The sequence below is a fragment of the Dendropsophus ebraccatus genome, chromosome 8 (genome assembly GCF_027789765.1).
Source record: "Dendropsophus ebraccatus isolate aDenEbr1 chromosome 8, aDenEbr1.pat, whole genome shotgun sequence".
NCBI classification, from domain to species: domain Eukaryota; kingdom Metazoa; phylum Chordata; class Amphibia; order Anura; family Hylidae; genus Dendropsophus; species Dendropsophus ebraccatus.
The window spans coordinates 75290356-75305288 of NC_091461.1; the positions used below are offsets into that span (position 1 = coordinate 75290356).

General features: G+C 41.8%; 1 protein-coding gene across 1 annotated transcript; it reads left to right on the top strand.

The window, feature by feature from the left end:
• The first annotated feature begins 1534 nt into the window (after window positions 1-1534).
• LRIT2 (leucine rich repeat, Ig-like and transmembrane domains 2) lies at window positions 1535-8028 on the top strand. The gene is made up of 3 exons (XM_069979221.1): window positions 1535-1594; window positions 2256-3040; window positions 6966-8028. Exons 2-3 carry the CDS (start codon window positions 2269-2271, stop codon window positions 7784-7786), a joined length of 1593 nt encoding a protein of 530 aa, XP_069835322.1. The 5' UTR covers window positions 1535-1594; window positions 2256-2268; the 3' UTR covers window positions 7787-8028.
• The last annotated feature ends 6905 nt before the right edge of the window (window positions 8029-14933 follow it).

Consider the following 14933-nt stretch of genomic DNA (forward strand, 5'->3'; position numbering starts at 1 on the left):
AGACAAATTGGATTACTCAGAGTGGCAGAGTGCACATGTTTCTTCTGTTGGGGATCTGCTGGATACTAATTCCAGCACTTTCTTATCATGGGATATCGTCAGAACACGATTTAAATTGTCTTCATTTAATTTACCTCAATACGATTCTATAATTAAATTTTTTTACTTCCAGAGTGCGGGACATAGCAGAAGCAGAAAGTGATATAGAATTTGATAATCTATTCCCAACACCACCAGTTCATAATTCTTTATCACATACATATGGAGAACTTAGATCACGCTCTCAAAAGAATTTATCTAGACAAATTTTTTTTTTTTAAATGGTCCTCAGTAATTTTTTCAGAGGATCTGACCCAACAAATATTGAGAGGATCTCAACTAGTGCATTCTGCCACTCCCAATGTGGTTCTACGTGAAATACATTTCCGCTTTATACACAAGGCTATATATGCCTTTAATATTCCTTTTTCCAGCTCCCACACTTCTCACATAAACAGTTGCCCGAAATGTTCACTTCCTAAAGCAGACTTGTTTCATTGTGCCTGGGCCTGCACGCAAGTGCAGGAATTTTGGGACTCTGTGCGGCTCTATCTTTTGTCCACTTGGGGCCATGCCATACCACTTCTCCCTATTAGTTATCTTTTTCATTTTATTGATATAGACTCTACTACTCCCTCTCCTAAATTACTTACTTCTAAAGGAATTCATTTAACTCTATTAGTTTCCCTGAAATGTTTATTAAGACACTGGATACTGGATACTCTACCAGACATTTCTGAGGTAATCTCGGCTCTGAAGGAGATCTTTCATTGGGAACTTTTGGATGTATTGCGCACCAAAGAAAAATTAACAAAAACATTTATGTCCAAATGGACACAATTTCTAATTCATGATTTTACTATAGAAGAGAGAGACTCTGTCATTAATCAATTTAAGGACACTGATTGGTATTGCATGGCCGCCCAAAAGGGAACTCTGGGAGCACTCCAAATATCTTAAGCTTTTCCCTTTCTCTGTTAAAGACAATTCTCTCCATTCTATTGGTAGCATATTTGAATATCTGACATCTATACCATGTTTTAAGGTGATATTATAAATTACTGTTTTTCTACTTATGTTTTTGGTAAGACTACGTTGTATTGTATATGATAATATATCTTTTAAGGTTATTACAAAGGCTCATTGTATCTGTATGATATTGTAAACATACAATCCTTTGTTGCCTGTGAGCGACTTTCTTTTTGAATATGTAATGAATTTTCAATATGTATGTTCAAATATTACATAAGCCAGTAATAAAATATCGTTTAAAAAAAAAAAAGTATGTCTGAGTGTTAAAACGAACCTTCGCTTTAAATTTGTATTAATGTCTTCAACAGCCATTTGCTCTGATTGAAGGAAGATTAATGTTAATAGGATTTACTACTTGGAACCTGTCTGCTTGTCTCTCAGAATAGGAGTAGAGTATATACCCAAGAAAGAATATGGCTGCAGCTTGGAATCTCATTCTTTTACTACTTTTCTTCTCAGAACTTGGCTTGGGGTCTCTGTCCTGTGTACCTGGATGTTCCTGTTCAAATGACACTTTTGGACGGTAAGTAATATGTCCTTATTGCAGGTGGAAGACGACATTAAAGAGTAAATCATTTCTATACCATTTAATTCTTTATTTTCATTCCCTTAACAATTATATTTTATAAGAATATGCGTAGTGTCCATTGATGCACGCCCTAAATACAACATAATGTAACGTGTTTTGATAGATGACTTCTATGTTCATATATATGGTCATAAAATACCTGGATTGGTTGAGATCCTTCCTTTTGTTAGAGCTATTTTGCTATTGTAATATCATGGGGATTTTGGGAAGGTGATTTAGATGGACCATAGTAACATTGTACTCTAAAATATATCTGCTTCTAGCATACCCCTGCCGGTTCTTCATTAATGGCTGTCTATGCAAGTGACATTAATAATACACCATACTATAATAATACCCCTGTACAGAGTCATTTTAAACTTTCCTGTGCACAAGTAATCCATGCTGTTCTCTTGATTCTTGAGAAAAAATAATCAATGTAGTTTCTATTACAATTGTAACGGGGAGGGCAGCACTCTAAGCCTCATGCATGAGACCTGCAAATAAGCTGAAATGATGGAACAGGGCTGTAATAGTATTACATTTATCACTAATTAAACAATGTAAAGTTATGACAAAATCTGCAATGACATTGTGCCTGCTGTCTACTTTACAGGAGTCTACTTTGCATGTCCTCCTCTCTAAACAGAATACCAGATGACATCCCTCCAGATATTCGCAAAGTAAGAATAGAAAAATGTCACCTCACCGAGCTTTCTCGGGGGTTGTTTGGTGGGGTTAGCTCATTAGAATACCTCTGGCTTAATTTTAATAATATTACTCTAATGCACATGAAAAGCTTAGAAGATCTTAAAAGTCTAAAAGAACTAAGACTACAAGGAAACAAACTGCGATCGATACCATGGACTGCTTTTCAAGACACCCCTGCTTTAAGGATTTTGGACCTCAAGCACAACAGATTAGATGTTCTTCCGGAACATGCATTGAAGTTTCTGTCCAATCTGACCTACTTAGACTTATCCTTCAATCAGCTTACCATCATCTCTAAAGATGTGTTTTCAAACTGGCCCTTGTATCAAAAAGCGCACATAACAGAAAGACCTGATATAAGTCCTAATGTAGTCTTGGCTCTACATGACAACCCTTGGATGTGTGATTGTCGGCTTAAAGGCTTTGTCAATTTTATGAAAACAGTCAGCCCACCTATTATATTGATGAATTCTTACTTGACCTGTGTAAGTCCAGATTCTAAAGCTGGCAAGTTCTTTCATGAACTGGAGTTAATGAGCTGTATGAAGCCAACCACCAACTCTTTAGCATCTAACATTACTGTACAGGTAGGGTTGAATGTCACACTGGTGTGTTTCATAACTGCAAGTCCTACACCATCAATATCATGGACCCATGGATTAAAACCATCAAATACCAAAGCATATAATGGTAAGTTGAAATAAGCATATTCTATGGCAGGTTACTGATGTTGTCATCACTGACACGTGTGTCTGTCCCCATTATTACATCTCCTTTTAAGAACACTTTGTGACTGGTATCCGCTGTGATAAGGGCCTTTATAGGGACCTGACTGATAGAGGAGCATTTGTATTTTAGGTAACATATAGCAGAGATGAGAATTGAGGGAAATTGAGAGTAAGAATCTTTTGCCAGTTTGCGATATGCACTGAGAAATCTCATGCAAAAGCATTCATAGACATCAATCACCCAACCAAGACTGAAAAAGTGTCATTTTGTATGATGGCTTAGATTTTTCTGCTGGATGGAATAACAAAGACCTCCAGGCCATGAGGGGATTAAATGTACCCTTGGCCCCTTGCTGTCCACCTAACCTGGGCCCCTCAAACGCCCTGCCCTCCACAGGACCCTAGAGCAACAAGATGGCCCCCTGTGTAGTCCCATATAAACCTGTGCAGCCCCGTATAGAAGATGGTTCCCTGTGCTGCTGCTCTTTATAGTAGATGGCCATCTGTGCTGCTGCCCTTTAAGTAGATGACCCCTGTGCTGCTGTCCCTTTAAAAAATGTGCTTCTGCCTCCTATACTAAATGATCCTCTGTGCTTCTACCCCTATAGTAGATGGCCCTCCCATGTGCTGTTGCCACCTGTGAGTAGTCCCCCTATAGTAAATGGCACTTATGGTGAGAATAAAAATAAAATAAAAAAAAAAAAACTCACCTCCTACATGCTGCACCACTTATGTGCTTCATTGCTTCTCCCCTCTACTCTCCTGCATGCCTTCCTCTTTTGTGTTCTGGCGCAGGCAGCAGTGTTACAGAGGTGTTACGGGAAGTCCTGACACTCCTTAAGGGAGGGGTACACACATGTTCCGTGACAACACTCATTGGCCCACCGGAAATAAGTTGAAATAAACTACATGCAACTAAAGTGTAACATCAAGGGACAATATTTATGACTCCTTCAATGTGTGGTGGGCAGGGGCGGATTAACTTTACCATAGGCCCCGGGCTGTTCACCAAACCTCGGCCCCTCCGCACCCCGCTGTAACTATGGCAGCACTAGCGTGGTGTATATAGTACAGGATAGTTATTGTCATGATGCCCTGATTTGTGCAAAATTGCAGTAAAAAAGCAGTGATTGTTTGCAAATCATGGCAAAACTTCATGCAGGAACAATACACAACTAAAAGTATAATTTTTTTTTGGGTGGCCATGGGCCCCCCATGGCCCGAAAAGGACCTATTATAATCCGCTTCTGGTGGTGGGGATGCTTGGAACTAAAAATGAATCCAGCATTAACTCCAGCTGCAGGACATCTTTGGAGATAAACATGTGGAAGTATACAGCAGAAGTACAGCAAGAGGGATGACAATATGTGCTAGACACTAATAGTATTATAAATCAAAACTCAGCAATAATAGCAGTTGCTGCAGAAACTCTTTAAAAGCAGACCTGCTAATGACATGATTGCTGAAATAAGATAAATACTACTCAAGTGCAAAATGGGGGTGGGGTACAGGGGAAACATCTTCCATGTGTAATGGGGTAGGAAGGTTTTAAACTAAAGATAAGAGCTCAGCATAAATAGTAGCTACTGCAGAACATCTTTGAAAACAAATCTGTCAATGCTTCAGGGCCGGCGTCAGCACAAGGCTTACCTGGGCAAGTGCCCCACAGCATCTCTAGGGGCCCAGAGAGGGAGTGGGACCTAGTTTTCTGATGTTTAGCCTGCCTGCTCACTGTAGTGCAGGGTGAGAACTGAACATCAGAAGACACAGGAGACGGAGCAGGACCTGCACAGAGAGAGAAAAGGGTTAAGGACCTGATCACATGAACTAAAGGTCCTCAACAGTGTGCAGAGCAGCCCGACAGAGAGGAAGAGGGAGAAGACTGAGCTGTAACTGCTGTGTGTCGGTGTCAGTCAGTCAGTTTCTATGTCAATAATGTATGTTTGTACATGTAAGTTATGTCTCACATTATTGTGCATAGTGTGTAAATAAGGGGCCCGCTGAGGCTCTGTCGCCCAAGGGCCTGCAAAAACTTGGAGACGGCCTTGCTTGAGACTGTGACATACACAATGAACAAACCGACACACAAACACAGATACATAGATAGACAGACACATAGATCATCGATTGCTGATCAGCTATTCAGGTATTCAGGAAAACCACTGCACCCACACTACACTACTACTGACAGTAAATGCAGTCAGAAGCCATGTGCCATTCATTTCATAGTGGTGGTGATGGGTTCTGTAAATGAACTCCCATTCACACCCATTCACATTAGTGCTCATACACAATAGGCAGTCGCCTGGTCCTACCAAAATTATTGGGTTCAGCCAATGCAGTAGAACAATTAGCCTTGGACACCACATACATGGGACCATGACTACCATTTCAAAATATTAGCCATGCAGTTCCTTAAGAACAGTGTTATTTTCAACAGGTTACCATTACAATGAATTAAAATGAAAATAGGACATACTCAGTGTAAATGTTAGGAGGTGCTTGTATGATGGGTGATACCTACACTCTAAATTAGAATGCACAGCCTGATTATTGCTTTTATGAGTAAAGATTTTTTCCCCTCTAATGGTCAGATTCCAGGAAATAGAAGTACTCTTGCAATGGGTAGGACATTCAATTAGTATATGCGGCTGGATTTGACATTTTCATCTTCTCAGGCCTTGTACACTGTCGCTCTGGATAATGTATAGTAAACAAACGACATATGAAAACCATCATAATACATATTTATTCACACAAGTAAAATAAACCATGGTCCAGCTGGAAGGGAAAGATCTATGAAACAGTAAAGTGTGTGTGGGGGAAGGGATAACAATGGTAAGGATTGTACACTGGGAGAGACCAAAAGGAGTACTGGAGCTTAAAAAGTTTCCTACATATAAATAAAATAAGACAATGTATAAAAATATTAAAGCATTTAGGGACATAGAAACCAGGTATAGGGAAATGTATGGAACAAAAATGGTATAACATACAATAAAACAAAATATCCAGTCAAATGACACGCAAGATAAATCATGAAAAATATGTATCAAATGGATCATGCAAGAAAACACAGTATAAATTAAATAAATCATACAAGGAAAATAAATCATACAAGGCTGGATGTCATAAATCAAATAAGCAAGGAATAAATAACACATACAGGGCAAATAGAATAGATAAAATAAAAATGAAAGTCATGCAAGGCAACATAAAGCATAGAACAGAAACTGCAGCTTGCTATGGCCCTGGCATGGGTTTGCAGAAAGGCTGCACACTGGTTTCTTTCTTGAGTATACGCATGGAGAGTTGTGTCTCAATCTTGCACAACTCAGCCAGTTGAGAGGGGACCCGGTTTTACTCCATTACTACATTTAGCTATCCTATGGCATCTGGTGCTGCACATGGAGTGCTTTTTTTTGTTCTCTTTTACTTTAGATTAGAGACTGTAGGGGAAGATATAGGAACGGTATAGGAGAGAAAAAGAATGGAGATAAGGTGTAGACTGGAGAGTCGTAGAGTATGTGCACACTACGGAATTTCGTTGGAAATTTTGAGCACGGCGGTCTCCTCTTGAAGTTTCACCTGTCCTATAGTCTCAATGATATTCTGGAGCTTAATCAGCCATAAGCCTAAAGAATTGACAGCGAGTCAATTAACGCAGAGTCACGGGAAAGCATTCATCCCAGGTGAGTATACATACCAGCCTGCAGCGAGGAGGACAGTAAAAGTATTTGAGGGGAGCGCTTCTTTAAAAAAAAAAAAACTTTCCCCAGAATACAACTAGGTTGTTAACTCCTATAGAATGCTTTACGTAATACCATCTATTAGAAATAAGATTGACCACTATGGTAATGATGACTATGACTTTCTTCTTTTCACAGTGTCCACCATTTTCATAGATGAAGAGACCATAAAATCTGAGCTGGTGATCCCAGTAGTGCACCTTGCAGATGCTGGCATCTACAATTGTGTAGCCAAAAATTTCCTGGGCAACTCTACTACTTCAATCATTGTACACGTCCAGTCTCCAAGGGCAGGAGACCCCTCAATGTTTCCTTCATACTCCTTTAGTCCCTCGTTGTCTTCAGATGAGAATGTCTTCATAGATATAAGAATAGCTAAGCAGACAGTTTATGGGATATCTTTAGAATGGTTCGCCGTGACAGAGAATCCAAGTGAAACATGGTATACTATTTATTTTGGCAAATACGACGACAAGGAGAAAGAAGTCATAAATATTGGTCCCGGCATTTTTACCTATTCTGTGAATGATTTGCTTCCAACAACTAAATATGAAGTTTGTATCACATTAAAAAGCCAACGACCCCGAAAAGGACAATGCATTGTGTTTTTGACTGGCAGCGACATCAGTGAATTGGAACAGAGGGAAAAACTTATCCATATAATTGTTATTGTATGTGCCATGGTGTTGGCAGTGCCAGCTGGAATGTATGCATGCACCACAGAGACCAGACTTAACTGCATTGAGAAATGCTTAGGCCTTTGCAGGAGAAGACATAAAGGGCAGAAAAACCTGAAAAAAGATAATGCCAAAGAGAGTACTTTCGACAGCCTGCAGGCCAGCAGTGAGGAGGGACTGTGCCAGAGAGAGTGCACTGAAGAAAACCGCCGCCGACGATGTTCAGAGGAGAAGCTTAATAGGGCTAAGCCAGAGAACAAGAACGCAGCAGAACTGTACTAAAACAGTGTTGCCTCATGGACCTCACTGGTGCCGCTCAAATAAACATTTTCAAATGTTATTTACCACATAAGGAAACTTCGGGTAAAACCTCGGACATGGCGCCATAATTATAATCTGATGTGATGAAAGACTTCTTAATATTTCTCACTTATAATTTGTATCTTACACATGTATAAAATGACTGTATGTACTGTATGTCTACCTACTGGATTTGTACTAAACAAATGTGCTCTACATTAAACCATCAGTCATGTGTCTGACTACACTGAGAGAAATGCAACTAAAACAACATAGACTTTGTATGATTATAATGAGTAACATGTAAACATGGCACCGCACATGGAATAGCAGCCAACTGGTTTTTCAGCTATATCAGCCTTTACACCCTCTGCTATGCATGCTGAGGGGGTAAAAGAACTGTGGATTTGATCCTGTTTTGGGGTTATAGTTCATATGAATATATAGATCCTTACTAGGTGAACAAGTAAGGGATCACAGTAGATAAGTTCATGTCATATTTTATTTCAGAGGACCAAGGCTATCTGAACAAATTCATGTGATCTTAAGGTTGAGGTTGAGCAAACTTCAAGCACACTCTGTGGCTGTGTTTACAAAGAGAGCTTTAGCTGACAGATTTGTGAAGCCAAAGCCAGGAACACACTATAAACAGAGAACAGGTCATAAAGGAAAGATTGAGATTTCTCCTCTTCTCAAATCCATTCCTGGCTTTGGCTTCAAAAATCTGTTAGATAAATTTCTCTGTAAACACACCATTTCCCTGTTTTCAATGACTCATGGGGCTGCATCCGATTTCAGCAGCCATCGCTAATCAAATGCAGCACACTTGGGTTCGGACGAATTTAAGCGAGCTCATAGTTTGCTCAACTTTTATGTCCACTAATCCATTGACTAATCATAACTGCAGATACTTGAGAATACTGCAGAATCTGTCAGCTGTAATTTATGTTCCAAACCGCTGACACTTTTAGATGCTGTAAGGCCAAGGAGACCCATGGTACCCTTGATATATCAGTCTATGCTTAGAGGCAGGGGCGTAGCAAGGGGGGGGGACAGGGGGGCAGGGGGGCAGCCTCCCTGCACACACAGCCCCTGTCATTTTCAAAGCTACTGAGGCTGTGTGTGCAGGGAGGCTGTGCTGTAGTAGGGCACGCATCAGGGCAGTATTGAGTTTTGCTGTCGGGGACACGGCTAGCAGTAGGGGCCCTTCCCACCTATCAGTAAGAGCAGGGGCCGTCCCATCAGCCTCTGCAGGGCAGCACACACATACAGAGGAAGCAGCAGGGGGTGGGTTCATAGCGGCAGCATGATCAGGAGGAGGAAGACCAGGTATGTGCAGCTGAAGAAAACGACTGAAACATCTCCCCCATTGTTATTGTATACTAGAAAATGTACCCGGCGCTGCCCGGGTATAAAGTGTCAGTGTGTTAGTTAAATTTGTTCTAAGGTGCCCAGGAGGCCAAGCTAAAGGTATTGTTTCATCTGAGTTAATCAGTGGAATTAGTGTATACCTGTAGTGCATAGTTGGAGGGGTTCTGTATACCCACAATGTATAGTTTTTAGGGGTCTCGCATATCTGTAGTGCATAGTTGGGGGGGGCTGTATACCTATAGTGTATAGTTGGGGGGGGGGGTCCTGTATACCTGTAGTGTGTAGTTGAGGGGGGGCTGTATACCTGTAGTGTATAGTTGAGGGAGGTCCTGTATACCTGCAGTGTACAGTTGGTGAAGGTCCTGTATACCTGTACTGTATAGTTCGGGGGTCCTGTATACCTGTAGTATATAGTTGGTGCTGTATACCTGTAATGTATAGTTGGTGGAGGTCTTGTATACCTGTAGTTTATAGTTTGAGGGTCCTGGATACCTGTAGTGTATAATTGGTGGAGGTCTTGTATACCTGTAGTATATAGTTTGGGGGTCCTGTATACCTGTAGTGAATAGTTTGAGGGTCCTGTATAACTATAGTATAGAGTTGGTGGAGGTCCTGTATACCTGTAGTGTATAGTTTGGGGTCCTATATACCTGTAGTATATAGCTGGTGGAGTTCCTGTATACCTGTAGTATATAGCTTTGGGATCCTGTATACTTGTAGTATAGATTTGGTGAAGGTGCTGTATACCTGTATTATAGAGTTGGTGTAGGTCCTGTATACCTGTAGTGTATAGTTTTGGGGTCCTGTATACCTGTAGTGTATAGTTTGGGGTCCTGTATACCTGTAGTATATAGTTGGTGGAGGTCCTGTATACCTGACGTATATAGTTGGTGGAGGTCCTGTATACCTGTAGTGTATAGTTTTGGGGTCCTTTATACCTGTAGTGTAAAGTTTGAGGTCATGACCTGTAGTATATAGTTTTGTGGAGGTCCCGTGCACCTGTAGTGTATAGTTTTAGGGTCCTGTATACCTGTAGTGTCCTGTATACCTGCAGGGTTGTATTTACCGGTATGGCAGTGTTATTCAGTCACAGTGTGTCGGTATTGGTCATGTCTGGTATGGCGGTGTTATCCAGTCACAGTATGGCGGTATTGGTCAGGTCTGGTGTGGCAGTGTTATCCAGTCACAGTATGGCGGTATTGGTCAGGTCTGGTGTGGTGGTGTTATCCAGTCACGGTATGGTGGTATTGGTCAGGTCTGGTATAGCGGTGTTATCCAGTCACAGTATGGCAGTATTGGTCAGGTCTGATATGATAGTGTTATCCAGTCACAGTATGGCGGTATTGGTCAGGTCTGGTGTGGCGGTGTTACCCAGTCAGTTTGCAGGTATTGGTCAGGTCTGGTATGGCAGTATTATCCAGTCACAGTATGGCGGTATTGGTCAGGTCTGGTATGACAGTGTTATCCAGCACAGTATGGCGGTATTGGTCAGGTCTGGTGTGGCAGTGTTACCCAGTCACAGTTTGGTATACCTATTGTGCCCTGTGTATACATGTACTGTATGGATGGAGTAGGGGGCCCTGTATATACATGTACTGTATAGATGGAGTAGGGGGCCCTGTATATACATGTACTGTATAGATGGAGTAGGGGGTCCTGGATACATGTACTGTATAGATGGAGTAGGGGGTCCTGTATATACATGTACTGTATAGATGGAGTAGGGGGCCCTGTATATACATGTACTGTATAGATGGAGTAGGGGGTCCTGTATATACATGTACTGTATAGATGGAGTAGCGGGCCCTGTATATACATATACTGTATAGATGGAGTAGGGGGTCCTGTATATACATGTACTGTATAGATAGAGTAGGGGGTCCTGTATATACATGTACTGTATAGATAGAGTAGGGGGCCCTGTATATACATGTACTGTATAGATAGAGTAGGGGGTCCTGTATATACATGTCCTGTATAGATGGAGTAGGGGGCCCTGTATATACATGTACTGTATAGATGGAGTAGGGGGTCCTGTATATACATGTACTGTATAGATGGAGTAGGGGGTCCTGTATATACATGTACTGTATAGATGGAGTAGGGGGTCTACCAGTTATTACTGTGGATGTTGTGAGGCAGCTTCCCTAGCAACCATTGCTCCCTGTGAAAATGAAAGCAGTAATCCTATTGGTTGCTAAGGCTCCAACTGCCGTGTCTGCTGCAGCTAATTATATCACCTGTGTTTGCAGTGAGGAGATTTTCCCATTCTTCTCTATGGAGCGCCTCTCTTTCCCCTCCCCCTCCCCTCCTGTACATCTGGCGGGGACGGGACCTTCGCAATAACCTTTCCGGGCACCCAATGTATCTGTGTGCCAAATTTGGGGTCAAACGGTTGAGGCGTTTGGAAGTCTATAGAGGACAGACAGACAGAAGGACAGACAGACAGACAGACTTTGATTTTTATGATATAGATGTATATACCCTAGCTGCTGATGCTCTGTGCAGCTAGGGTATATATACAGCAGTAGCTGGAATGGCAGAAGATCACTCTGCACTGTGATCTGCCATGAAAGAGGCTGGGCTGTCAGTGTGTCACTTGTCAGCCTGACCCTCCTAAAGAGATGGGAGCTGGGAGCATGGCTGCCTGTCACATCCATCACTAAGCACAGAGCTGGAGGTGAGTCCTGTGTCTAGTGCTGCCTGTATATAGGAAGCCTCCCTCCTGCAGTCAGCTGGTCTGTCAGATCCAGGGAGCAGAGGCCTAGAGAAGAGCAGCAGAGGGGAAGACATCCCCTCTCCCCCCATCCCCCTATAGACACCAATGCTAGCTGTTCTATAATGTCCTGCAGGCTTATATATCTATAAAGTGTGATCTGCCCCCAGAAATCCTCTGTATGGAGGTCACTGCTAGTAGTTATATAATGTCCTGCAGGCTTATATATCTATAGCGTGTAATCTTCCCCCATCCCTCTGTATAGACATCACTACTAGCAGTCCTATAACGTCCTCCAGACATTTTTGCCCCGGGTGCAGGAAAGACCAGCTACGCCTCTGCTTCGAGGATATAGAAAAATGCTTTTAAAAATGCTTTTATTCTCTGGTACAAAGAGGCTTTTCTGAGCTCCTGAAGAGCAGGAAAGCTGAAATGTCTCCTCATCGCCCCCTCCTTCATTTAAACCTAGAGTCTTAAAGGGGTTCTCCGGAGAAGAAAAAATCTTTTCAAATCAGTTGGTGTCAGAAAGTTATACAGATTAGTAAATTACTTCTATTAAAAAATCTTAAGTCTCCCAGTACTTACCAGCTATTGTATGCCCTACAGGAAGTGATGTATTCTTACTTACAATCACTCTTGTGGTCATCTTGTCATCGCTATTGCGTTCATTGGTACTGCGAGCGACCAAACAACGTCATATTCAATGCGAGCGATTTGCGAACGAGCAACGATAAAAATAGGTCCAGGTCTTATTAAGCGATCAACGATTTCTCGTCGTTTAATCATTAACTGCTATTCAACCGAACGATTATCGTTTGGATCCGAACTATGTAACGATAATTCGAATGATAATTGTGGAATAGGGCCCTAAGGATAAGAGGCAGAAGACATGTCAATTCTTTCAGAGGAGAGCTGTGGAGAGCGGAGGCGCCTTATACTTATCGTTGAGACACTGAGACAGGTGGAATTCCGAGCTGGGATTCTGCTTGGAATTTCTGCCTCTTTTCCTCAGTGTGATCATACCCTTACACAGTGTTCTCTGCTGCCAACTCTGCCCACGGCAGGAGATTACTAGAGGAGTAATAAATCCTAAAATCTTTATTACATTGGAGGTGGCAGCAGTGATAAGTACTGGAAGATTTCATTTTTTTTTTAATAGAAGTAATTTACAAATCTGTGTAACTTTTTGACAACAGTAGTTTTAAAAACAATCTTTTTCTCCAAAATACCCCTTTAAGCAGGCTCAGGTATGGGAGAGGGGAGTATGGGGGTGTTTCAGATTGTTGCACTTCAGGAGCTCAGGAAAGCGTTTTTACCTTTTTTCACTATAGAATAAAAACATGTTTCTATGTTCTAGGGGTATAACTTCATCTTAATAAATGTATCATTTTAAGTTTCATAGCCACTTCTGTTGAATGGTAGCAGTGGTTGAGCGGGCTCCTCAACCTGGCCCCCTGCTCTGTTCTAGCGCTACCACACAGTCCTACGCAGGGCAGGGTCCTTTCCCCCTGTGTACCATATACTCTTATATACAGTACCTGTACAGATTGCCATCACCACTCACTGTGCTAGGACCACTAGCAGAACAGATGTGCCAGGAGTCTTCCTTCGGGCTCTGTATATAAGAGTATACAGTACACAGAGGGGAATGGGATCCAGATCTGTATATTGCTGTGCATCATCTCTTGATCAAGGCAGGGGATCAAAACCTGCAGGGCTTAGACTGCTCTGCAGTTCCCGACACAAATGTTGGTGGCAGCAGAAGGGCCTGTGTCACCCCTTACTGCTGCCCTTACATAATGACTATGTAACACAAAAACAATACATTTATTTTAATGCAATGATATTACAAAGTAATATAATTTTATTAAAGCAATGTGTTAGAAAAATGCTTTTTATTTCAAGCGAATGTACCATCAGGTACCCCGTTTTAAGTTTTTCACATGAATGGATCGGCACCAGAGCAGGAATGCCGGTGCCGCAGTCCTTTCATTGAACCTGGTGCTTGGTTCCCTCGCGTGGTGCCAGTCTATTTCCGGGCACCGGCAAAGCATGAAGCACTAGGACAGACCCACTGGCCCGCAGTGTGACAATCCCCTCTCCCTTAGTGACACAGCTTCATTAGAATCAATGAAGCCGCATCACAGAATGGAGGGGTTTCATCACACTAGGGGCCGGCAGGCTTGCCCCCAGTGCTGCATGCCCAACCAGTGCCCGGGAATAGACCAGCACCACGCGCGGGAACCAGGCAATGGTTTATAAAAAGGACTGTGGCAATGGTATTCCCACTCCTATCCATTCATGTAAAAAACTTGAAGCGATTTACCTGATGGTACATTAGCGTTAATACTCCTTTAAGACTCCTTTTCACTTTTTGGAATTACCTTCTGTGTATTTTCAGTTTAGATTCTCTGTACTTCAGATTCTTCTATTCTTCTAGTCAGGTCACTGCCATTTTCATACATGAGCTACCGATACAGCAGTCACAAGATGTTCTATCTGTTATAGGAAATATGCTGCAGATTTATAATAGATAGGCATGTATTATTACCTCTTCCACTCTCACAGCAGGAAGAAATTTAAAAAAAAGGAAAACGAAGGATGCATCTTTAGGATGAAAAACACGACAGACAAGGGGACACTATGCAGGCAGAGGAAAGATTGCAAATACAGGTAGGCAGTCTACTATAACAAGCTCATATAGTCTTTGCATAAAATTGGATTTAGCTCTTGGCATAATCTGCAAATAGTTAAGTGCCTTCAGTTTTTAGCTCACAGACACATATTGCTTGTTTGGATGATTGGAGATATAAGCCACATTTAAAGAGGTATGATATGTTTTTTTATATGTTGCTGCCCATGGTGAGATTAACAATTCATTCCATTATTGTTATTATTCAGTCTCCTTCCCCAGTTCTGAGCTGCTGCTTTCTACTGAAAACACAAAAATCTGTTGGTAAGTTTTTCTCCTTCTCCTAGCCCCTCCCTTCTGAGATGGCTAATGTAAACAAATCACTGATTGGCTTTATCTGCAACATTGTA

Excerpts from the sequence above, each read along its gene's own strand:
- LRIT2 (XM_069979221.1), top strand. The coding sequence starts at position 2,269 with ATGTCCTCCTCTCTAAACAGAATACCAGATGACATCCCTCCAGATATT. Across the intron at positions 3,041-6,965 it reads AAATACCAAAGCATATAATG|TGTCCACCATTTTCATAGAT; the intron begins GTAAGTTGAAAT and ends TTCTTTTCACAG.